Source organism: Mugil cephalus, chromosome 11 (genome assembly GCF_022458985.1).
Source record: "Mugil cephalus isolate CIBA_MC_2020 chromosome 11, CIBA_Mcephalus_1.1, whole genome shotgun sequence".
In the NCBI taxonomy this organism is placed as follows: domain Eukaryota; kingdom Metazoa; phylum Chordata; class Actinopteri; order Mugiliformes; family Mugilidae; genus Mugil; species Mugil cephalus.
In genome coordinates this window covers 15,923,765-15,949,388 of record NC_061780.1, presented here as the reverse complement: position 1 = coordinate 15,949,388, position 25,624 = coordinate 15,923,765, and the positions used below count along the sequence as shown (strand labels likewise).

The 25,624-nt window shown below is 44.4% G+C and overlaps 1 protein-coding gene across 3 annotated transcripts in view; it reads left to right on the top strand.

Annotated features, from left to right (window-relative positions):
* Positions 1-25,624, top strand: part of LOC125016794 (RNA-binding motif, single-stranded-interacting protein 3-like) — a 159,923-nt gene that overhangs the window by 39,742 nt on the left and 94,557 nt on the right. Inside the window, exons 1-2 of one of the 3 annotated variants that reach the window (XM_047599483.1) lie at positions 7,016-7,962; positions 8,216-8,552. The exons of 1 other annotated variant lie outside the window; for it this stretch is intronic. In XM_047599483.1, coding sequence (XP_047455439.1) covers positions 8,478-8,552 — 75 coding nt within the window. In that variant the 5' untranslated portion in view covers positions 7,016-7,962; positions 8,216-8,477. Of the gene's footprint in view, positions 1-7,015; positions 8,553-25,624 lie in introns of those variants that run through there. One more of the 3 variants, XM_047599482.1, reaches the window with a different exon arrangement.

Here is a 25,624-nt window from a genome sequence, read left to right as displayed (position 1 = left end):
CTTGTCTTTCAGCTTCTTTTTGTGTCACTGTTTTTCCGTGCGTTTCCTGTAGACCTCATCACAGTGACGTCATGGCATTAGCTGGAGGCAAAACAACCGGGAAAAATGTCCTCTTGTTATATTTTTGGAGGCCAAAGTCGAAAAAGCAAAAACACTAACTTGTACTAACACTAACTCATACCAGCCAGTGAGGGAGTGAGTCAGTCATCAACAACTCTGTTTGTAGCGCACATTCAGGAAAGCTTAATATCTAATACATCATCATTTTCAACCTGGATAGCGATATGGTTTAAACTAAATTATGACTGAAATAATGTTAAGTTAAGCATTATTTGGAGGATTCTTGGTACATGCTAATGCTAACCGCAAACTAACACAGTGTTAGTTGTATGTTTCAGGTGTGTCCAGGCAGAGGTTGCATTTACAATGTTACCCTCCACAGTGGTTCCACTTACTTCTTGTAATAACTTTTTTGGAAAGACTTCACTTGATAAAGACCATCCCCTCTGTGTCCTCCTTTGGTCAAATTGTCCATCCAGTCAGTGAGAGTGTAGAGGTTGGTGAATATAGTCCCATCAGTCAGAGCCAACTTTTTAAAATTATACTCACGATCTCAGGGAGTGAGTGTATTAGTATATTCTCTAAAATATGCATTTTCCTTGTCCATTCTTGCCAAAACAGCCTGTTGAAATATGCTAACCGCCATTTACAGGCTATAGCGTTTGAGATCTTTTGCCTCCAGTTAAGTCCCACCCTTCAAAAAACATCACTAACTGTGAAGGGGTCTATAGATCTATCAAACTTTATGAAGACCCTCCTTTTGTACGTGTCAAAGGAATTCAGTTTTGAAAAATGTAAATAGTAAAGCAAAGCGAACGGGGAAAAAAAGTACAACTTTAAATGTTAAACCTTGAAAATAATTTAAAAAAAAGCCCTAGAGAGGGCCTTGCCTGTAAGTCAAGCCAAAATAAGGACTAGAAAGGCGTCTTCACACCTAATAATTTGCTCCAAAAATAGAAGTGCCTCCAACCCAGGTCGGTTGGTTTTGGCTGGTTTCTGTTCCAGAGAAAATCAACCGAGCTGAGACCGGTTAGAGACGGTGGTGTCATCCTGATTGGAATCACTTTTCAGTTAACCCACACTTTACCCATGGAGCTTATGGTTATATAACCAAGCAGTGTAACTCATGCTTCTTTGGAAGAGAGACTGTCAGGTGAATAGTTCATCATATGCCTCCAGAAAGGGTCTTTTTTTTCTCTGGAGGCGTCCGGCAGCAGCAGTTTGCTTTCTCAGCATATACGTTAAAAATGCTGCTTTCTACATGCGGCCTAGATGCTTGATCAAATTTGACATGTTCTTCATATGCAGAAGAACACTGGTACATGAACCACTGAACAGCAGTAAATGTCTGTGCCTAAACTCGCTGCTGATGCTGTTTTCAATGTGATTATTTCCCAATTTCCTGAAAAATTATGACCAACTGATTGCAAGAACGTAATTTTGATGGCAGGTTACAACATTATCTCAATTGCTTTGTCTCGATGGCCCTGTGAACAACAACCAAATCAAGAATAGTTGTAGCAAGTCGTATCATATTTCTTCCTGAATCGGGACAAAATATAGGAACTAAAGCACAATAAAATAGATGTAAAATGGAGCTTTTCAAAAGTCTAGGCTGCTGGAAATAAAATCATTTATTTATTGTTCTATTTGTCGGGGACAATGCACATTAATAAATGATAAATTGTAGGTACAATGAATCATAAATGAGCCACAATTAGCCAAGAGGCTAGTTTTCCTCTGCTGTCACTGGCCAGATGTTAAAAGGCAACAACACAGTGGTTAAAGCATGCAGTCCTTTATGTGCGCTACAATGTTTACTGCAGCATACACACAATGGGAGCAATTTGAGGCTCAAGCACACTTTGACACGAGGATGAGGACAGTCTGGTATTAAACTACCTACCTTACCGTTTGGGGCAACAAGCTCTATTACCTGAGTTACAACGGGACTGATTCAGGAACGCTGACCATGCACATATAAGGGAAAGTATGTAACTTGGGTGTGATGTAGATGTTAACACATTCTTAACTGCGAATTGCTCCTTCTGTTTGCTTAATTTGTTTAAACCTAAATTCTTCTTTCTGTTTTCTGGATTGAAGAAATTTAAACTGTTTATTTTGCCTTCTCTGCAGGGCCAGCCTGTGTGTTTGTATCTCGGGAGACACACAAAGAGACATATTCTCTCATGCTGTGTGTGGCAATTGGATGTAATAGCCCATTTGCCGCTGTAAATCTGCTGTGTGCAAATACCACAGTGTGCATGTGTGTGATGACGTCCCACCTAGTGCTTTCCCTAAAAAATCGAGCAGGGCAGCTCCTGTAGAAGAGGACCACGGTCATCACGACCCCTTCTGTTTTCCCAGCTGTATCTGAGCTAAGATGTGAGGCTTTTACTCTTCTTTTTTTTTTTTTTTTTTCCTGGCCCAGTGTTTGTTATACATCTGGTGGTCGGTGATGAGAGGAACACAACCCCGAGACGCAGCGTGGCCTTTCCTGCTCCGTCCGAAAGCGGCTTTGATGACTAGGAGCTATAAGAACACACAGTGTCAATGAAAACACTTTGATATTTTGCTCCAACTGTCAGTTTTTTGTCTGGTATTTGTCAAACACTGGTCCTCAGGAAATTCTCCTTCTTTAGAAAGGCGTCCTTTTTGTGAAGAAATGCAGATGCAGCGAATGCACATCCAGGCTTAAGAGACCAGCGCGCAATTAGATTGTGCTTAAGACACAATAGAAGTGTGTTTGATATTAAAATTCAGGCAATTAACCATTGTGTATTTACCACCGTCGTTATTGCTGTCCTGTCACCAGACGGGGTAATTAGGAAGCTTTATTATGGCAGCGCGTGGAGTGAGATGTAAAGATTGGGCCTCTCATAATAGGACTGTACTGCGCAGTTGGAAGAATCAATCCTCTCTCTTTGTTTTCCCAAACTGCAGTGTCAGCAGAGCCTTAAGATTTCATGAAAACTTTGGCCTCTCTTATACAGTACGCACACGCACGCACGCACGCGCACGCACACACACACCCTTGAATTCCCTGTAGCCTTCGTTGTTTGGCATCCTACACATGGTGTCGCTGAGTGAATGCATAATCTTCCTCCATCAAGCGACTTAGCCCCGTGCGCGTGTAACCCCCGTGACTGCAAAGATCCGTGAATGCACTCTCCTTAACTTAAAGTGCAACATAATCAATAAAGCCCGTTTTGCTTGCAGCGCTACTGCAACTTGCCTGCACGTTTCACTGTAGAGTTCAGGACGGAATTGCTGCAAGATGGTCTCATGCAGTAACTCCTCTGCCAACGGGCAGAGTTGTTGGACTTGGTTTTATCCAGAAATTACAGTAAATGTACACACAATAATGGAGAATGCCGTTCATAAACACACCAATAGGACACAACATTCAGATCGCTTGGGTAAAATTGTGTGGGCGTCCTTTGTGCCTCCAAAACTGTTTTGACTCACTGGGGTGTCCTGTGGTGTCTGGCACCAGAATTTTTTGGTAGTGGCAGCCTTATGGTCCCATCGGTTAAAGTGAAAGGACTCTGTGGGTCTGTTCCAGTGCATCCCACAGATGCTCAATCATTTGTGGAGAATTTGGAGGCTGGGTCAACACCTTGGGTTATTTTTCTTTGTCCTTTTTTCCTTTTTTTCTTTTTGCTCTTGTGTGGTGTGCCAGGCCGCATTGTCCTGCTGGGCATGGCTGCTGCTGTCAGAGACTGTTGTTGCTGTGGGGTGGAGGTGCCTGGTCAGTAGGGATGCTTAAGTGGGTGACACGTGTCCAAGTAACATCCACATGAATGCCAGGACTGAAGGTTTTCAGCTGTTTTCACTATAAGTAGTTTTGATGTTATAGCTGATCACTAGTGAATCCTTTTGTGTATTTAAAATGAGAACTTTATGCCTACACAGGGAACAGAAGCCTTCCCAGTTTCTAAGTTGAAGTAGAGACTGCAGGTAAAGGTTGCCAACTCTCATGCTTTTGGCACAAAGCACTTGCTTTCAAGCTCAATGTCACATTGTTATGCAGATCTCATGGTAGATGTCTAAAACCATGACAAAAATAGGCTACATAGGCTTTCTCTAAACACAGAATAAAGTCTGAACATTCACATGTTGGTAACAGCGGCAACTTCATTAATTGCTTAAAAAGTAAATAGAGTCAATAAATAAATTATCCCTCAAACAGATGACAGGATCCAATAGACATCGATCTGTGTTGCCAGCTTCTGTTTGGTTCATTACTGAGCTCCATCAAATATATCTGGATATTTGTTTTTATTTTACTTTTAGTAAATATTGATTACTCAAATTTAGTTGACTGTTAAATGTCATGTTGAGTATCCTTACACAGATTTTCCCAGGTGAGCCAGGTGACTTTTTGGAGTTGCAATCTCTAACCTCACCACTAGATGCCACTGAATCCTGCACCCTGGGCCTTTAATTTCATGAACTGGCTTTGCAAGTAGTTTCTATGTTATCAGACAGGTGTCTTGGCATTTTCAGAGTATCGTACAGGGAAGTCTAATGGTCATAGGTCTGGCCTCCACTTTGGTTCAGACTGAAATGTTGTAACCACTAAATGGATGACATTTTGTAAAAGGGATTTATGTCTAGGAGGATTGATTTTCTTTCCTCTAACACTTGAGTGAAATAGTAAGAAGTATTTTTGACAGTAGGAAGGATTGCCATGAAATCCAGTGCAGACAGTTTTGGTGTCACATATACTTGTTCTAATTAGTAAAATGCTATTTCACTAGAAGGACGGTTAACATATATAATAGTAATCATAACACCTGCTAATAGCATGTTAACGTTGTTGTTGTTGTCATGTTGGCATTTCTGCTTAAAGCTGCTCTGCATCTAAACGCAGCCGATCATGGCAGTAAAACTTCGTAGCATCTTATCTCTGTTTACTTACTTTTCGCTGGCAGACCTGTTTTGTACTTGTTCCTGTAATAACGCTTCTGATCTCTAATTAGAAGCAGCTTTTCATTTGATGAGTGCGTGTGTGTGCACGGAGGCAGGAACCTGCGTCACTTCAAACTTAAGAGCATATTTGATGTTATGTGTTCGTACTTATCTGAACTACTTGCCAGCTGATGGCATCAATCTGACTACTACAGCTGTGTAGTTGCCTGAGTCACTTCTCGACTCCCCCTCTCTAGTCCACTATATTCAGTGTAGGCTGAGCTTCTATTTACCTGATGACTAACTTCCTTCCTGCACTCTTTTGGGGTCACAGAGAATGTCTGCCTCTCTTGTTAATGATAATTATACTATCCTGTTATCAGTAATCTCAAACCATTCTCGCATTTATTTTCAGATGGCCTTAATGAACTCTGCGAAACCTTCTGGTGTCAACATCTACGCAAAAAATACAATTACAAAGCTCAAATTTTAATGCATACTTAAATACCCTAATTGCACGCGTATTACAGCATGTACCATATGCAATCTTGTTTGAGTACGTGGAATAAATAAGCTTAATTTGTCCCGCGGTTAACGAGGCAATGCGGATGAAAATGTAAATACACGTCCAGGCTCGCCTCCAGGCACCGTGTTACAGCTGTGCTCTGTTATAGGTTGTGACTCAGAGACGCCTTCACACACCAGCGCCGAGGTACGACGAGATTTAAGTACAAATTGTTTGACTAGCTGAAAACCCAATTAAGACGGTAGTACGGTGACACCACTGTAGTCAGAAACCGCGCGGTTACAGTATAAACACTGTAATCATCAGCAGTGTACACAGTGTTTACCCACTTCTCAAATCCGGAGGAGCAGTTATGCTCATCCCTCTGGGTATTTATGCAAACATTACAAGAAAATTACGGGAAGGTTTCGTTGCTGCTTCACATTTTCTCTGGCATGTCCTAATCTAGATCAGTCACGTTTGAGATTTTTTTTCCCCGCGAGTGATCAAATTAAACCAACTGTCCACAGTCAAACACCTTTTAGGGAAATTAAACGTGTTGATGAAACAATTAATTGCCCTTTTTTTGTTTTACAGCTTATGTGCGACTTTGGAACATGTTTTATTGGTGGTGTATGAGGCCAGCATCTAATGATCGTGTAAAAGAACGCTCTAAAAATACAGACAGACACGTGGGCAGCGTGACAAAAACCTCTCAGGCGGGCACACAACAGGACAAAGGCGGGCGGCGTGTTTTTGCATCACGGGCTCTAAAGCAGTTTAATTGCCCGCAAGAAATGGAGCCCTTATCTTTGGAGGAGGTTTTTGTGTTTGCATTCTGTTCTCGTGCCCCTTTTTTCCACTGCGGTGAACCCGTATTGTCTGCCAACTCTTGTCTATTTCGCGCGCTCGCACACACACACGAGCGCACACACACACACACACACACACGCGAGGCGGCTGTAGTCAGAGGGCAGAGCAGCCTTTTCATGCATGGCTCACTGTGCTTATGTAAGAGCACTACTTAAACCTGGTTACATCACATAACAGGCAGGCACTGTGTCAGTGGGTCACTGTGCCACACAGCCACGGTGCTACATGGACACGCCATGTTGGGCCCTTCGCCGGGCCTGTGCGGATGCGTGATGCGAGGCGCGCGCTTCGAAAGCGCCTCTCCCCGCGCTTGCGTTTGCTGGTTATGCGAGCAGCTTTTTTAGATCTCGCGTGACAGAGGGTGGCTTTAAATCGTAATCAAATACTGCATTTACAGGGGTGCCAGTAGGGGGGCCTCTCCCCGTTTCCAAATCCTATTCCTCATGTGTCCCCTTCTCACCCTTTACCCCAGCTCTTATTCTTCATACTTCCTCCCGCCTCCGCTTTCCCAGCAGAACAGCCCATCTCCGTCTCTCTCGGATTCTATTTAGTGCACGCACACACACACACACACACACACACACACACACACACACACACACACACACAGACACAGGGACTTGAAAGAGGGCAGGACCGACCACTCCCACTGTTCTATAGTTGCACGATAAACACAGAGGGAGAGAGACACAGGCGGCGAGAGGGAGAGAGGGAGCGAGGGAGGAGCGTAGCTGCGCTGAAGCCGAGCCCCTCTATGCCTCAGCACGCAGAGTGGAGCAGACGCCAAGAGCCGCACAAACACACTCCCCTCTCAGTTACATGCACAGTCACACACATACCACACGCCACCACCACCACCACAACCACCGCCGCCGCCGCTGCTGCTGCCGCTGCCGCTGCCACCAGCACCACACACACAACACACACACACACACACACTGTGACGGCTGCCAGGCGCAGTGGGAAGCAAGCCGTCAGGGAGAGAGCTTGAGAAGAAGAGAGAGGGATCGCAGAGGGGAAGAGAAGAAAAAGAGAAGAGAGTTGGAGGGGGCACCTTGTGGATCAGGAGGGATTTTCCTCTGTGTGAGTGCACGTCTGGATAAGGCTATCTGCTTCTTCCTCAGCGAGAGGAGTTTTCACCGAGGCTCTTTTCTTTCTGCTCATCCTCCACGCCGGGCTCCAGCGATATCTACCTATCTATCCCCGGAGCTTAACAAAAGAGGGAGGGAGTGAGAGTGAGTGAGAAAAAAAGGCAGTCACAGCTTCAGCTCCAGACCACCCTCTTTCCTCCTCCTCCGCCTCCTCTTCCTCCTCCTCCTCCTCCTCCTCCTCCTGCCCCTCTTCTCTCCCAAGCTCCACATCCATGTGTGAGTTCATCGCTGATTTCACTGTCTTTTGAGGATAGAGCAGAGGACAGCGTGTGTTCTCCAGGATACGGCCGAGCTCCCAGTGGGATCAGGGTCTCGTCTGGTGTAAGAGAGAGGGGGGAGGAAGAACGAGACAGGGAAACGGATACACAGGAAGAGAGAAAGACCAAGAGAGAGACGGGAGAGAGAGACAGACGCTGGAAAGCAAATTAAGGGATATGTTCAGGGCAACATAGAAGAAGAGTGAGTCCAATTTTTTTTTTTTTTTGTTGTTTTGTTTTGAGAACGGAGAGTGCAAGGAACCGGCAACCGAAACCCAACCATTCATCCTCACTCATCCTGTTCCTCTTCCCTCTCCTTTTACCTGCTCTTCAATCCCCTCCATTGTTTCCTTTATTGCCTCCTACTCCTATCCTTTCATATCATCCTTTCCTCACCCTCCACCTCCTTCTCCTCCGACTTCTTCCTGCTGCCACTCCGGAGCCTCTCTACCCAGAGCCGCGGGAGGAATGGTAGTGAGAGCGTCCCTGTGAGCTCCCAGACAAGTAGACAGACTGAAATTCCAAGTGCATTCCGTCCCCTTCCTCTGCACGTTCATCACCTTTCACCGGCGAGAGGGAGAGCGCTCTCTCTGCATCCTCCACTCTCGGAAACAGCCGTCTGATCCGAGGATCCAGGCAAGCCCCCTCGGCGTGATCGCACCCCACCTGTGAGCTTCTACCCCCAGCCTCCAGGACCTTCATTTGGATTCCAGCTACATGGGAAAACGTTTGGAGCAGCAGCCAATGTACCCCCACTACACCTACTACTACCCCCACTATCTCCAGACTAAGGTAAGATGGCCAGCAAGTTTGACCTATTTTATCCCTCTACCGCAAAGGGAATTAATTCATTGGCGTGTTGCAAATGCGTATTAGCGTTTCTTCACGCAACTCCTGTCCTCTTCTTCTTGTAGTGAACTCTATACCTTCTATCTTCAACTTCTCCCTCATGATGAAATTCTATTTTGCAGATTCAGTCACATTTCAGTAACTCTCACTTTAACAAAGTCGTATTTCTTAATCTCTGCGCTTATGTCTAAACGAAGTGGTCCGATTGTAGACTTGTATCTGAAGAGCATACCCCGACATGTGCGTCTCCAACGCAACAAAAGCCCAAACAGTTCGAAAACCGAGATAGATGCTGGAATTTTCTCACAAGGCAGCCAGCTAAATGGCGACGTGTCCCTTGTCCCCCATCTGTTTCTCAACAGTGGGGATATTGATGTCACTCAGCTGGATTTTTCTACTTCCATCCGCTCCGAGCGTTTGACCCCGTCCTCCCCTCTCTGACCCCACCAGCTCCAAGTTCAAGTTCAGGGCAGGGGGCCCATCCTTCCCTCAGCCCTTGTTTTCTCTCCCTATTTTGTCCCTCTCCCGCTCAGCCACCCCTCCCCCTCCCCCTCCCAGGCCATCCCCGGCCCATGCTCCCATAACATACTACTCACCCTCGGTTTTGCGTCGTAGAAAAGATTGATGGGGCCAGATATTCCTCTCCGATTGCCTGGAGTGTAGAAAACTTAGCTCATTTTTTCTTCTTCTTCTTTTTTTTTTTTTTTTTTAAAGTTTTATTCCAATTCTCCCGGAGAACACACGTGGAACGCATGCAAAAGGCTGTCTTGATAAATTCATTTCACAGATGCACACACCGGCACACGCTCTGATTCTTCTGCCACCAAGACAGAAAACGAATTACGAAGGCCTGATCGATTGCTCCGGCAACGTATCAGCCGCCGTTGCCTTCTTCGTCTGCTGTGATTCATCTGTGTTTCTTTTTGAGTGATGGTAAACGCGAGGCAGGTTTTGCTGCAATATTTAGTAAATGTGTACATGTCAGCAGGGGACTGAGAGAGAGAGAGAGAGAGGCAAAGAAAGGAAGTGTAGGAGTGGGATGAAATGAGAATGGAGAGATCATACTATTGAGTGGACACAGTGTGGGAAGAGCAGGTACGGAAATGATTGTTCGACTGTTAAAAATATGTTTACTGCGCGGTGCTTTTGCAGGCCAGTAGCAACACGGGCATGTGGGGACCTAGATACAAGTAGTTAAACCAGCAACTTATGTAGTCTTTTTTTTTTTTTTGCCTTGAATAAAAAAAATCGATTTATTCAGTAATAAGCTTCAATAGGGGTCCTCAACAATAACTAAAACCACTCAATTTCCGGATTATATACTCTAAAATAGGGCAATATTTTTCATTTATTTGGAACAAAACAACCCACATCCCTCTTGTAATTACCAAAAAAAACTCAAAAAAGAGCAGACAAATATCCAATTTGTCATCTTGAAAGCGGCACTGTTGCTGCTGCCTCGCCAAACACAGGGATGGCGAGTGGACGCTAGACTGCTTTCATTTTCTGATTTAAAATGGTTCCACATTGGAGGAATTTTCACTGCTTGTTAACTCTTTTTATATGACACGCCTCACTGCCGCAAGTAGTGGATGATGTCTGTTTACGACAATTATTGGAACAAATGAAAGGTGGTGGAGCGCAATTGACAGCGAATTAAAATCTAATCCTGTTGATGCTGATCAAGGGAAACGCGCCTTGATTAGCCGAACTATCAATCTGTTTTTGTCGTTGGGTCGTAATTGAAGTTTTGACTTGATAATTTTGTTGTCGGCCGCGCGTTAAACCCGAGCAGCACCGAATCCGTTCGCTTTTTACGCGGCAGATGTAGCGGCTCTTCGGCTTGAGTTTAGGAACTAAAACGCGATTCCTCCATTAACTCCGGGGTTCATTCGCAGGCGACGCGCGCAGATTGTGTCTGCGGCTTGTCGACATCGCCCACTTATCCGTCGGCCTCTGAGCTGCGCACATGCACATCTGGGAGCTGTCTCATGGTTTTAAGAAATGCGCTCGAGACGAACAAACAGAAGCCGGGGACTGTTTGTTAATGCACATCTGCGATTTGCCTCTAATAAACAGCGTCTCCGACGACGAGCACGCCTTCTTGTTTGCTAATCTGGAAGAGTAAATGCGCGTCTGCTACTGGATAATACCAACTGTGTTGTTTTGTAAATTTCATTTTAATGAAAGGAACTCTTAAGGATGTAGACGCTGATTATCTCCTGGCAAAAAGGCTTTTTGTTTGCGAAATGAAAAACAATGAATTTATCATGTTTTTTTTTAATCAAGTGACACTTTTTTGAGTGCCAGCTTTCCGTTTGCACTGCGCATATCTCGTGATAGCGTCGGGCTCGTGATGAACTTGGCTCGGCATTTCAGTGTGCGCGTCTGCCGGCAGCCAGTAAAATCCACTGTGTGATTTGCAGGTTTGTCGCGCGAGACATTACGCCGCATGCACGTGCAGGTTGGATTAACTTGAGCGTTTGCGCCGTGCCTGTCACGCAGTTTTATGTGTACAGATGTCGCCGTGTCACGCTGCCGTCCCTTGTTCTGTGATTTATCTCAATCAGTTCAAGGTCATCTCATTCCTCTCAACTATCTGCAACAGGCATCTATCCTGGACCGTTGCTTCATTTCTTATTCCCTGTCCATCCCTCCCACCGAGCCTCACTCCCTCTCTCTGCTGTCAAGGTCAAATCAAATTGGATCCTACCTTCCCCTGCGAGCCCTCCTCGGCTGTGCCTGCACCGCTCGCGTTCGCGTTTGTGCGTCCGCGTCCGTGGGTCGGCTTTTGTTTCCGTGACTTGAAGTGAGCCCGCGCCGTCGTCCGTTAATTCACGTGTGTGCGTGAACTGAATGCATTTGCTCACTGTGGATAAGTGGATAAGTACAGGCGTGTATCCTGCATGAGGTAATGTGTGTGTTTCTGTGTGTGTGGCCTTTGAACAGTGACCCCCCTGCCCCCCCCCCCAGCCTGACCTCTTTTCACTGCAGCTTGCTGTCATTAAAGCTCTCCAGGCCCCAAAGGAACTGTTCTGTGTGAGTCTGTGCGTGTGTATGTGTGTGTGTGTGTGTCTGAGGACTCATAGAAAAAGCTGAGTTATACATCTATAAGGACCTTGACAACAACCTAGTGTTCGGTCTGCCTGCTTTGTTCATGGACTTCAAATATGAGGAGTACCTGTGAGTAAATGTTGGTGTGAATGTAGGTGTACAGGTGGTCTTTTTACGTTTTTTCCATTTTCCGTGTACAACGGACCGAAGACGACAAAAGGCTAAACTAGCTGCGTTTATTGTGCGATCCCTCTTCAGCTCTTTCACCCAGTTTACACCTCTCCCTGCTTTTTGCTTACTGATCTGATCGGCCTCTTATTAATCTTGATTGCACCAGGTTGAGGTGCTCCCTCTGTTGAAACCAATCTTTTGTGTGCGCCCGTGTGTGCGCGCCGCCTCCACCGCCTTACAGTGCCAGCCTTTAAACCGACACCCTTCGTCACGCTCAGGCACCGCCTTCCCACAAAGGCAGTTGTGAAATGACTAGCTTAAACCAACAATGCTTAGCCAGATGACGGAGGGTGTGTGAGCGTGTGGCTGTTAAACAGAGATTTGTTCTTGCTCTTCCTCCATAATGGGCTATAGGTACGGTGAACGTACATTAGCAGGCGCTGGGAAGGGGCAGCAGGCCCTCCTATACGAGCCAAGTGGCTCTTAATCATTGTTATGAGAAGCTACGAGTGAATCAGTGGGAGGGTTAATGCTCAAGCGCAGCTGCATCCTTGCGCTGTCTGTGTTATTTGTAAAAATTAAACCAGGGGGGATAAGCGATAGGTCACATCTGTCATTCTTAAGTACGTCAAATATGTCATGATAAATTATTGACCGGTAAAATTCACCAAGACCAGATGAAAGCAAAAAACTAATTATAGCAGTCTGTCATTGTGTCACACGGCCATAATTACAAAACATCTTCCATTTATAAGATGGCATTTGTGATATAGAGGATTTTTGGTTTTGGAAAGGCACTTTGCTAACCCTAACCCTTGGTCATTGTACCAAAACCATAAAGTTTAGGGTTAGGGTTAGGGTTAACCCCTAACCCATCCCCACCAGGTTGGTTCCTTTGGTGTGAACATAGCGACTGCGCTCCATTCCACAAAAAAACATTAAGGAAACTGATCCCGGTTGCAGAGAGTGGTCTAAACCTTCTTGGAAAAACTTACTGGAACAATTCGACAAGACATTCTACCTACAAACTAACACAACCTACAGTTAATAGGCTTATGATAATATAACCAAGCCATTTACCTGATGCAGTAAGTCATTTTGTGTCTCCGGAGTGTGTGCTCTCCTTTGGAGATGACTGACTGCATTTACTGTAGATGTTCATATACATGACGCTCGTACATGAACCACAGAACAGCACTAAATGTCGGTGTCCACACTCTGAAATCCAAATTTCCTTCTAAATTATAACCGATTGATTGTGATTAATTTGTGAACACTAACCAAATCTAGCTTAGATGTAGCATTGTAACAATAATACACCTAGATCAGAGCAAAATGTAGGTGTGAAAGCCCTAGTCACTCAAAACTTTTCTTGAATTTATTTCATCTCCTGTTATGAGTTTGACCTTAAACATTTTTTGCTCCACTTGATTTCATGTCTGTGTGGGAACTTTCATCTCTACATGCATGCTCTGTGGCGCTATTCAGATTTTTATTATGTTTTTTTATTACCTCTTTGGCTGATGGTGGTTGACTGAGGCCGTGAATGTTTGATAGTAATCACTCAGGGCAAGATAAGAGAGGCTAACAGAAAAAGGAAAAAAAAAAAGTCACATTATCAACCAGCCGATCATTACTTCACTGCAGATCAGTGTGCTAATATGCTCAGCGGCACACAAGGAGCTTTAATTAGGCTAATGAGAAACAGCATTCAGCTGATATCAAAGTAATGACACATGCGGACACGCCTGGACATCTAAATAGAATATTCCATCCCCTTCAAAAACGAGCTTTTCACATTCAATTACTCTCTATTATCCGCTAGATAAATGTGGTGAGTGGTCGACTTGTCTGGCGGGGCAGGAGTGTGAGGGGGACACACACACACACACACACACACACACACAGTATAGATATACGCATGTGTAAATAAAAGGAAAAAACGTCGTCCATTTCAAATTGCCGCCCTCCTTCATTCCTTGTCTCCTTCCAAGCTTCTGTTCTTCCTTTTGTCAAACAAAGTACTTCCCCTTAGCCCGAGACGCAGCCGTAAATAATGCAGCACACATCTCAGGCACGCACCGACACTGAAAAGTGTGTGTTTAGTGTGCAAAGTAAACCGAGGGTACAGAGTTTATGGCCCTGCGTGCGTTCTGCTCGGGCCTCATTTCTCCCCACACATCTGCCTGCCCCGCGTGACTTGTAGTTTTACAACCAACAATATTATCATCTGCATATTGTTTAAAGACCCAGGTATTCTGTTTGGATCCCAGCTCTGATCTTGACAGCGTCATATGCCAGCGTAGAGAAAAGAGGACAGCCTTATGTTGCCTTCTCCTAATGCCCCACCAACACTCTTCTTGCTTTACTATCTTTCTCTCTTTCCCTGCCTCTCTCCCACTGTGTTCTGGGCTCCCTCTCCCTCTCCTTCCCTCCTACCATCTGTTCAGTTTGCTGGGCCTGGGTAGTTTTTACTGCTTAAAAGGGACTCTCCTAACCACCCATATATGTCCATTTATTATTCTCCGTGGGCTGTTCTATTCTTGTCCTCGTACAGTAGCGGACACTGACCACTGCCTCACTATGCTGAGTAGGAAAGTGAAAAAAGCTCCGGCGGGTCAGTGCATGCACAGCGGGGTGAGAGAGGCTCACCCCTGCCAGTTTTGTAATAGAAAAATATGTGGAAGAGGGAGGGAAAGAGGAGGATAGAGGAGGGGGGAAAAAAATGGGATGTGCAGGAGAGTAGAGTGAGACATATCAAAAAGAGAACAGATGGCTGTGGCAAAAAGAATTCAAACGAAAAAAATAAATAAAAAAGAAATAGCGATCCGAAGGGAAATAAAGAGCAATGCAGTGGAGGAGACAACAGAAGTTGTAGGCTGGGTCAGGGAATAATGGTGCTGCTGCATTTTTAATAGTTGGCCACTTTGCAGCGACCCCTGTCTAATGGATTCTCTGCCTCTTAAAAGCTCCTGTCAGAGCCCTCTACCTCAAACAGTAACGGAAATTGCTGAGAGCTCCAATAGTCCCCAAGACTTCCTCAGAGAACGTTGTCTGACGGCAGACATAATACCGGTTAGTGCACAGATGTTTTTTGGCAAATTGCGTTTTAGAGCTGAATTTACTTTGAGGAATCAGCGGCCGAAACACCTAGGGCTTAAAAATGTCCAAGGGTCGCACCGATACCGCAACTCTTTGAGATGTACAGCCCCGGCCATCAGTGCGCTGCCTTTTAGGACGCCGTGCTAAGTGCCTGACAAAGACTTTATTGGTGGGATGAAAAGGGAGAGACAAAGAGCACAACCTCTCGCTGTTGGCTATTTTAAGTGTGTGCGTGTATGTGTGCAGCTCAGTGCTGAGGCTACGGCCCCCCCGGCCATGAGGCTGATCTAGTTTCTGGAGATAGGAGATGGTTGTGTTTTTACAAATGGCCGCATCTTGTCTTCTACATTTTATGGACGTGGAGTCAAATACGCACTACAGAACTCTAACAACTTAATCAGAATTCATGAAAAACACATGGATTTAAATGCACTATTGAAGATAGTTGTAATTGGTTTACGGTGCCCATCAGACCCGGTGAGTGTCTATCAATCAGAACTAGTTGGTTTTAAAAGATATAAATACACATGACATCTATATAGAAGCTCATTCTGAATAAGACTGATAACTTCCAACACATAAAGGCTTAACTTATAAATAAATGTTGTTTTTTTTTTGATGTGTTGGGTTTCTTTTCTGCGTTTGCAACCAACTGAGGCTCTGTGACCTCTGTGGAGCCTTTGTGTGCATGTTAATGCGCCACACTTACAGAATGTATAGGACCTCACGCATAGGTAGGCATATTCTGTATTAATTATATCTACACTTACATGCTGTTAAATGACATGACTGTCAATATGCATTTCAAAATCTATCATTTTAAATTGTTACATGGAAAAATGTAAATTGGCTTTACTAGCCATATACATGTGGAAAAATACAAGGGATGTGTTCTCTGCATTCAACCAATCCATTTATACATGCACAGGTAGTTCTGAGTAACCAGGGGTGCAGTTAGTCAGGTGCCTTTCTCAGAGACTAGATAGGATTTGGAGCCCCCCCTCCCAAAAAAATAAACAAAACTCAGTTTAATTGCCAAAGATGGAACCAGGGACCTTTAGATCCTCAGTCTAATTATCTGAAGCATTGACCTAGTACATATACATTAGGATGTGTGTTTCCTTTCTGAAATTCATTAAGGAGATGTTTCATTTGTTTACTAATCTATAACACTCATTCATTATTTGCATGAAATGAAATGTGTGATGACATTATTGCTGCTAACATGGGGATCTGGTCAGCGCTTCTCCAAGCGTCTTTTTTTTTCCCATTCATTGTGTGAAGTCCCTGATGGGAGAGTGGGGTGTGGCAGTTTGAGCGTCGGTGGGTGAGCGATCCCTGCACCGTGGACCAGAGAGATAATTGAAAAGAAAGGCCTGGGGGACTTTCCCCATATGTTGGTCCTTATCCTACTTAGCCGTTGCTTCTTTATGTCCCTGACTCTTTTCTTTCTTTGCCCTCAGTGACTCCTGGTCTATTTCTGTCTCCGGCCAGACATGTTATTTGGAAAATTCCACGCTTAAATACTTGTATGGTGTCTTTACATTTTGCAGAATGCCTTTCAACATAATTTTCATTAATGGAGAGATAAATGTAATAAGTGTCATCAGACATGCTGCTTTTCTGTCAGTATTATACATTTTGAAGCCTTGCATTTGAAAACATTTTTACACTCATTTGGGATGGTTTCGCCTTTTTCTACGAGCTTAATATGCTTAATAGGAGATGTTAACAATTTCCCAATGACCAAGCAGATATTTAATTCACGTGACTGTTTCAGTTATTGGATAAAAAGAAGAAGACGAAGAAGAAGAAAAATGCATATAGTGTCTTATGACTGCGACTAGATTCATTGCATTTCCTTCTTTCTTTGAAACATGGCCATATTAGCTGAAAAATGTGAAGTTGCAATGAATCTTGCAGCCCCTTCTCTATTTTTCTTTTCTCGAGTGAACTGGTGTTGCTTCTTCTCCTACATCATTTCTTGTTTGTGATTTAGTTTTTGGTTCTCAACCGCTACTGTTTCTGCCATCTTCTGAAAACACTACCCAGGCTAGTTGCAGGGAATCATGTCTGATATGAATTTTTGTGCAAAAGTTTCCAGCGTTATACAGAAACCCGGCTATAGATGGTGTAAAGAGAGTCTGACATTTCGGTGAAAGCCTGTGAGATGGATATCCTTTTGGCAGAATGCCTCGACCAGTTTCTTAAGAGTTTCTGCTGTCACCTGTAGATTTAAATGCGTCGGCATGTAAAACTGTGTAAAACCTTTTGCTCACCACAATCCCCTGCCTTTTAACAATAGAGTGCATGCCTTCACAATGGTGCATAATCAAAAAGTAAATGTGAATGCATTTGGAGAACATAATTAAGTGTGACGTCACCCACTCCTGTCTGTAACCTTGGGCGGATTTCTTACAAGGCTTTTATGGGTCAAATAACTGCACGGCACAAGGATTTCAGGTGTGTTTGTGTATGTGTATTTGTGTTTGCCGAGCGCGGACCGGCTCGCTCGCGTGCACTGAAAGAAATATGTTACACCACGAACACAAGTTTTCAACAAAGTGCAAAATGTATATCGTGCGAATTATTTAGAAAACGTTGTTAGAGCTGCATCCATATATAACATACCGTAGCTCACACTGCTCAAAAATACCAATAATGAAATCCTCCCCATCTGCGGAATTCGAGTGCATACAGCGATTAGTTCAGCCCCACAATAAGAACGCTCATCCTGTTTCTAGTAGAACCACTTGAAGATGTGCAAACTGGTGTAAGAAATCTAAACTTAAAAAAAAATTGTCAAATCTGTTTCCTTGGCGTTGAATATCAATATGTCATTTCATCTGTATCAAGGCACAAAAATGAGAGATCCAAAGACACTTCCAGATGTTTCTGTCTCATAGCTCATGTGACTACTGGAGAGAGTATTAGCTTTTTTGCGTGTCCCTGCTGCAGAACAATGGTGGTTCTTAGATCCTTCAAGGTGCCTCGAGTTTCTGTAGAAAAGATTAATTCCTGGGGAGTTATCTTGTCTCTTCTTACTGGCTGCTAATCCCAGATACTGTTGAAATCCAAGTCAATTTAGAGGGCTTGCAATTACACAGGAAGCATTTCTTGTCTCCAGAATCACAGTGGGACAGCTCCAAGTGTGAACAAACTCCAGAGCTCGACCTCTGCACACGTTCTTTGTCAGTCTGAAAAGAAGAATATATAAAGAAACACAGTTGAACTCCATAAAACTGCGAAGGTTCGCCCTCGCAGACAGTTTCGCTGGGTTACAGACACACACTTGTCCCTGAGCCAGAGGTGGCTGGTCAGGCCAACCATCTCCTATTCCCCGCTAATGAAATCCTGAATAAAACCCTCCCTGCTCAGCTTGATCCCCCCCTCCGAAAACGCACACACATAATTGCACAAGTATAAACACACATATTCAGACACCCTCTCTCCAGGGTTCTGGTGCGCTTGCACACACACGCATGGAACCCCTGCAGTCGCTGCCAGGGATTATCCCGCGGAAACACTCTTTTGTTGGAACCGAGTCAAATTACTTTTTGGCGCTCTCACGCTTTTATCGGAGCGGTCGACGTAACTGCGTGCATGTATTTGCTTGTGTGGGGGTGGCACGCATGCGAAGGCAGTCCAAACATAGGCTGTTGCTGATTGCAGGGACTACGTCTAAAGCGAACGGTCGCTAATGACACTTGAAAGTAAGCAGTTTGTACCCGTTTGTGAGCGTTATGGTGGCGAATGCGTGTCTGTTCGGTTGCCGCCGATTCCTCTAAAGATAGCGTAACTAAATCACCATGCAGCTCTGCGCGTTGGCAGACGGTTTGGACGCTTGTGACATTTCAACTTGACATTCGTGAATAAAACACGCCGACACATTAAAGCAAGGTTAAAGTTGCACTTCCTGTAGTCCTGCCTGAACACTCCAACGGCAGTCAGCGTACATTCCTTTAGTACTTTTGCTCTGCAGATGATTATTTACAAGGCTACCAATTCTCAGCCTGGGCACTGGCCAACTCAGTTGACTGGGCACAGACTGTTTAGCTTTTGTTCATTCACACTACTGGATCTCCTCAGAGACAAACCAGTCTTTTTCATAGCTGGGAGAGAGCGTGTTGTATGTATGTTCCGGTACATGGCTGCCTCTTTGTGTGTGTGTAAGATGTGTGTTTCTGTCTGCGCGAGGCAAGGGGTGCCAAAGTGAGAGATAAACAGAGACTAACAACGAAGAGGAGAAGATTTAACGTGCGCGAGCTTGCGCGCATGCGCGTTTCGCTGAGGGTGCAAACTAGCTTTTGTAGCTCACAGCGAAGTGTTGATTTAAGTGGAAGTGGAGGGACGAGATGGGATAAAAGGCCTGACTAGATTAGGCTGGCACACAGTACTGGGGCATGCTGTACTGCCCCGGCTTTTCAGCAGCGCACTGTACCGAGGGTGTGCACGCCAGGGAGACCAGCGCATGTGCGACAACGCTCAAAATGTTGGACGCGCTTACTCTGCTGCTGATATTGGTGCAGCTGTACAATAAAGCAGCAGATTAGCAGAGCCACTAAAGCAACCACAACAGCACAGAGATCTCTAATCATTGTTCTGGCATCTCAACAGCATTCTGTGCCGAATATAGTGTATGTTACCATTGTGAAAGGGCAGGTTTTACAGTGTCACCCGCAGTTCGTAGTAAATTCTTCTTCTCGGCGGAGATGGGGAGTAGATTACAGTTTTTTCATCTTTAATTCTTCCAGTGTACTCACAAGCTTTCAGTTGCTGTCAGTAGGAGGCCAAATTACTGCGTATTCAAGCTCCACCACCCAGATGGCTGACTATTTAGAATCAAGAAGAGTCTCCAACAATAATAGTTCATTGGCTAAGTCCTTTTCACGTTAGACTCTCCGACAGCTGAAGGCAAAAAATAACATTTAAAGCAGTCATAAACGCTCGAGGTGTGCTTGATTTAACCCGAGGCGACAAAGCGACGGCGTTGAAAGAGGTAACGGTGCTTGTGAAAATGACAAGTCATCAGCAGTCTTTTTTTTTTCCCTCCAAATATTGAACGACTGTTCCGCAGTTCATTAGGCAAGGTTTAAAGAGCAGCGGAGCTCGCTTATTATTGGCACCGTGTTTGTACAGTAAGGCGTAATGTTTATTGGGCTTTGTTATTAACAAACTGGTGCTAAAAAAACGCTGCTTGTTGAGTAGGAGTTCATTGGCTGACACGTTTTGGCAGCGGCGAGGTGAGTGTGAACCGACGCCGCTGCTAAATAATAGTTTGCAACAATTCATTTGTTGCCTCCGTTCGCCCATTGAACGGGGACAAAAAACTGCACGGTGAGCTCCGCAAGAGCGCTGTCATTCGTGCTGAACCGTTGGATGAGACAGAGACATTTGTCTGCTACATGTGGTACAGCAGCACTCTGCATTTTTCATCGATTTAACTCCGTGGGTGAATAATTAAAACCCGTGGAACCTTGTATGAAGGTTCGCATCTCCGTGTATGCACGTGCTCTTGCGTCTTGCTGTGTACGTTACTGCAGAGCAGACGTGTGCATTCACTGGCTTAGTTAGTATGTATGTACGTACGTCTAGGGCCATTTTCAAGATCATTCAAATGTGCTTGGTACATTAAGAGGATGTACTTTATGCATTATGTAGGACAGGGCATCGGCGCAGACGTACCAGTGAGCATTCAGCAGACGTCCTTATCAAAAACCTGACATTGTTCTCAGCGTGTTTGTGTCTGTGGGTGTTTCTGAAGGTTCCTGCTGTCATCGGTGCTGTTTTTGGGTTAACCTATTGCTCAGGGTGACTGAGTCATTCCAACACTGTTGAAGTTGGCTGAGCCGCGGCAGATTTCCGAAGCCCATCCTAAAAAAGAAACTAACATCCGCGTGTTTATTTTAATCATAAAACTCCCATTTTTATTAATCTATAATGCTTTCTTTACCTCCTCTTCCCGCTGTTATTTGGTTTTAACCTCTCCCGAGAATATACTGTTTACTCTTTGTGTTTTGAGATGCTGTGACCTCCTTTGGAAAGATTAAGATGCATGCCTGGTCGTAAAGCAATGGTAAGACAATGCATTGTGGAAATGAAAACTAGTATTCAGTTACCCAAAATCCTTGAGTCTAAGGCAGTCTGGTGTTAAAGGCATACACAGCTGTTATTCTTTTAGCGTACATTTGGACCAAGTATTGCTTTGTCATCAAATTATTACTGAAACATAGCTGGATTTGTTTAGGAAAAGCAAAGCCATTCAGCTATAATACAATACATACATGCATTACTACATATACTCAAATGGCCACTGCTTTAGTTTGAGTGCCTATAACTTACATATAATCCCATTGTTTTACTTAACCCTACCCCCACCCATCTAAACTGTCACTGAAATCCATCTACTCCCTTCACCACCTTCTTTCAATCTTTCATCATCTGATATTCCATTTCTTTACACTTAAATGACCTCACCACTGCCTTTCTCCTTCCCCCCAAAAAATCAACAGATTACAGACGGAAGGCGCTCAGATACCATTTCATGTGCCCAATATGGTACAAATTCAGACACATGCTTGCACACATGCGGGGGCGACTAGATGCACAGCCGGCATTTATATGTAAAATATGAAATCACACACACCACACAGTGTCTGTCAACTGCCAGATTAGATGCAGTGGAGGCTCCGGGTACAACAAGGAGAATTCAGCGCACCACTGTGACAGAAAATACTAACTGTAGCGCTCTTACCAATACCAACCCTAGAATTATCCTCTCAGCGGAGGTCCCCGCGAGTCCTCCCTACCTCTCCCTCAACGAGAAATCAATGATGCGGGGTCCTCTCAGCCAGTGCGGCGGGAGACGCACCTGCATACAAGGCATACAATAACTGCAGATAGGCTTTTGCTGTGTAGATTATGGGGGGGAGAATGCAGATGCAAGATGATGATATTGTTCTCAGTCTAACATATCTAACGTGCCCCAAAAAGATTTTCCTTTGTAAATGATATATTATATCTCTGCAATATATTTTAGGTGACCGACGTCCACTTTAGTTCTGCTTCGTTCCAAAGTGATCACATTGCTGAATGCATTTTCTTTCTTAAAAGAACCGTAGCGGATTAACTTCTAAGCAGACAGATGTAAAACTGCAACCAATCCTCTTATTGTTATTGCTTATGATCCAAAAGATTGCTTTCAAAAAGTCAATGTATTCCATATTGAATCTCTTGTTATGGCTTACTCTGAGTGTTACTGCGAGCTATCCAGAAAAGATTCCTGCCTCTAAGGGTGGGTTAAGTTAAATGGCAGGAACATATTTGAAGATAGCACGAAGATGATTTATCGAGTCCCCTGTGCGACATCAACGTACATGTAGCCAAATTGCTTTCACAGGTGCACCGCTGTAGGAACGGTGCCACATCTTGTACATCGGAGGCAGAGTACCTTATATGTATGTATGCTGCAAATTCGCATCAACGTAATCGATGAGGTGGAGTACATAAAATTTGCTGATTTGTGTGTAGTACGGTGATGTATCTGGAAAATACTGTGGGAATTCTTTCAAAAAAGAGACTTGGTGAGGTGTTTGCTTTGTAAACGGCACTATCGCAGCAGAGGCACGAATGCGATGCACAGGCATCTCAGCATAGAAGAGGCACCGCCACGCTGACCTCAAACCAATGAGAAAGTTAAGTTTTGTCTGATTCTCGTTTGGTGGCCGGTGTCTGGAAGTAGACGTTGTGACCTTATCTGCTGCCTTTGCGCAGATAAGAACTCAGTGAAGACTCCCTAGAGCAGACGCTGATAGCTAGCATGGCAACGCTGCTTTCCAGCTGAATTTGCAATTTGTGTCTAGTTTGTTTCTGCACATACAGTAGAAAAGAAGGATGGTGGCTGGCGTTGGTTACAACCTTCAGGTGTCTGGTGGCTCATACGTCTGAATGCATCTGAGTGCATCGGAGAATGCTTGGCCAGATCAGCATAAAAGCTGAGGAAAAGTGGAGCAGGAAGGAAAAACTCAAAAAAACTATCACTCCTTGTGTAGGATTCTCCTGCTCATTCAAGTGGGTACCTTTGTACGCTGATTATTTTAACTTCATTGTTCTAATTGCTCTTGGCAAATACTCCTTTGACTTCTTTCTGAAACATACAGCATATTGCCAGGGCACTCAGGCGCGTTTTTGCCTTTTCAAGACATCGCGCCAGGCGCAGAGCTGTAAGACAGTCATAGAGAGTTCAAAACATACAATCTGGATATTGCAGCAGACAACCAGAGACACAAATTCCAGCTGAACTCAGTAACAAACCCAGACAGAGGGGAAATGGGTCTTACAAAAGTGGAGTGGCTAAACAGAGACAAGGCATCAGAGACAGACTTTTTCTTTCTTCCAAAGTACAGCCACAAGCTGTTGGTCTCAGTCTGCCAACCTAGCTCAACTTCCCAGTCATAGATAAGGCTTGTGTGTGTGATTGCGTGTGAGTGTGTATATGTAATTCATAAGCCAAATCAAGATCTAGAGATTATCATAACCAGTGGCTCACGAGAGGAGTGGGAAAAGGGAACGGGGAAGAGGAAATAAGGAAATCTGTGGAAATAGTTTGCATTATGAAGTGCACAATACAACAACAGAGCGTGGGCTAGTTTATATTCACCCCACACTTACCTGAATGCACCAGCATGTGCTCACATACGCAATCACCCAGGCCCTCTGTGTACAACTCTCTCTTCCCCCTGTTTCCCTATCTCCCCTCAATGGCGCCCTCCCTCCCTCCCTCCTTTTACTTTCAAGGAAGGGTAATCCCTCTTGTAGCTAATGTGCTGTGACATTCCATGGTACAATAGGATTTGGGAGACACTATGTATTCTCATGGTGCTGGGGTCTGCCTGATAACCTCGCTGTCTGGGTGATTTTGGACTGCAGCAACTCTTGGACTAGTTTTATCTCACTTTGGAAATCTAATTCTCCAGGTAAAAAATGCAATTCACAATAATGCAGCCTCCGAGGTGACACATCAGGGGTTATTGGTAAACCGCGGTAACTGCACGCTGTCACACATTATCTCATCTTAAAAATGTGTCGTTAGTAACGCCTGATTCATCGATTTAATGTGGCACCAAGCGCTGTGACAGATTAACGTTCATCTGAGTGGCAGCGCAGGTGACAGCCAATGAAATCATTATACTCACCGAGCGGTGTATTTTTTGACACCTACTGTGTGCTATTGGATCCACTTGCCTTTGTGAGAGTGCATTGAAAAGCGTTTAACATTTGACAGAGTGTAAAATAAATGATAGGTTCTTGCCTGCGGGATTATTCGGGTGAAAGAAAAGTTGGAGAATTTCCATGTTTTGCGAAAGTGTATCAAAGGACCAGAGCACACAGCAATACCCCATGGTGGGTGGCGCATGTTCTGCTGCTGTGTTGACCATACTCAGTGGTAAAAACTTACTATATATTTCTCGAGCTTTCAAACACATTTCACAGTTTTCGTCAGTTAGGAATTTCAGTCGTACACCAACATTTCCACTGACATTGACTTGCCCGTCTCAATTCAGCGTCGGGGGGAAAAAAAACTATGTAGACTTGGAGTATGTTTTCTTATTTTTTCGTTTAAGTTTCTTGGCAGTTGCCGCTATGCTGTCAGTTGTGTTAAAAACCTATTATAAAATAATTGGTATTTTTTGTGACTGTGCAGCCCAACAGTGGAATTCACTTTTACGACACACAGTGTCTAGCTGTCGGCTAAATCTCTGTCAAAATGGGCTGGCAAGTTGACAGTTTAACACTCAAACATGAACAGCCAAACTTATAACTAGTACAGTGTGAGGGCCAGTATTACACTGATCAGGAATAACATTATGACCTAATATTGTGTACATTGATGATTGATGTTGATTGATGTTGTTAGTGGGGACCTTTGGGTCCTGTGGGTTGAATGGAGCATCCTCTGTGGATCAGGCTTGTTCCAGTGCATCCCACAGATACTTGATCAGTTTGAGATCTAGTATATTTGGAGGTCAGATCAACACCTTTAAGTTTCTAAACCATTTTTTTGTGTGTGCCTGTGCCAGGCTACATCCTGCTGAGGATGGCTGCTGCCATCAAGAAGTGCTATGGGATGGGGGTGCCTGGTCTGGTCTAGGTGGGTGGTACATGTCTTAGTAACATCCACACCAATGCCACGTCCAAAACTATCCCAGCAGAACATTGTATTGCCACAAGATGGTCAGTGTTATTTACTTCCCCTGTCAGTGGTTTTAATGTTGTGGCTGATTCAATATCAAGAAGGCCCGGTGGGCATTTTGTTTTGAAGCCTCTTATTTTCGGTCTCACCAGTGACTGAAAGCCATTCTGAAAGTGTGATCACACTACCGACAGAAACAGACTAGTACAAGTAATTTTCTTTGCAAGCCGGTGATGAAAGCTGAGCTAGCATAAGTTGTTTTCAGCTCTCCAGTGGCACATCAACCAATCAATCACATGTGTTTGTTCCACCCCTTCATTTTTCTTTTAAACAAAATGATGACATGATATCAACGAGCACTTGAGCAACACTTCAGTGGCTTGCCTTCAAGGAAGCTGGCCGCGCTTGGCAGTTTTGTAACTTTGGTCGCACGGAGTGTGAACACAAAGTGACATTTACTGTTGTCTAAAGTCTCACTCGGTCACTTTTTTTTCTC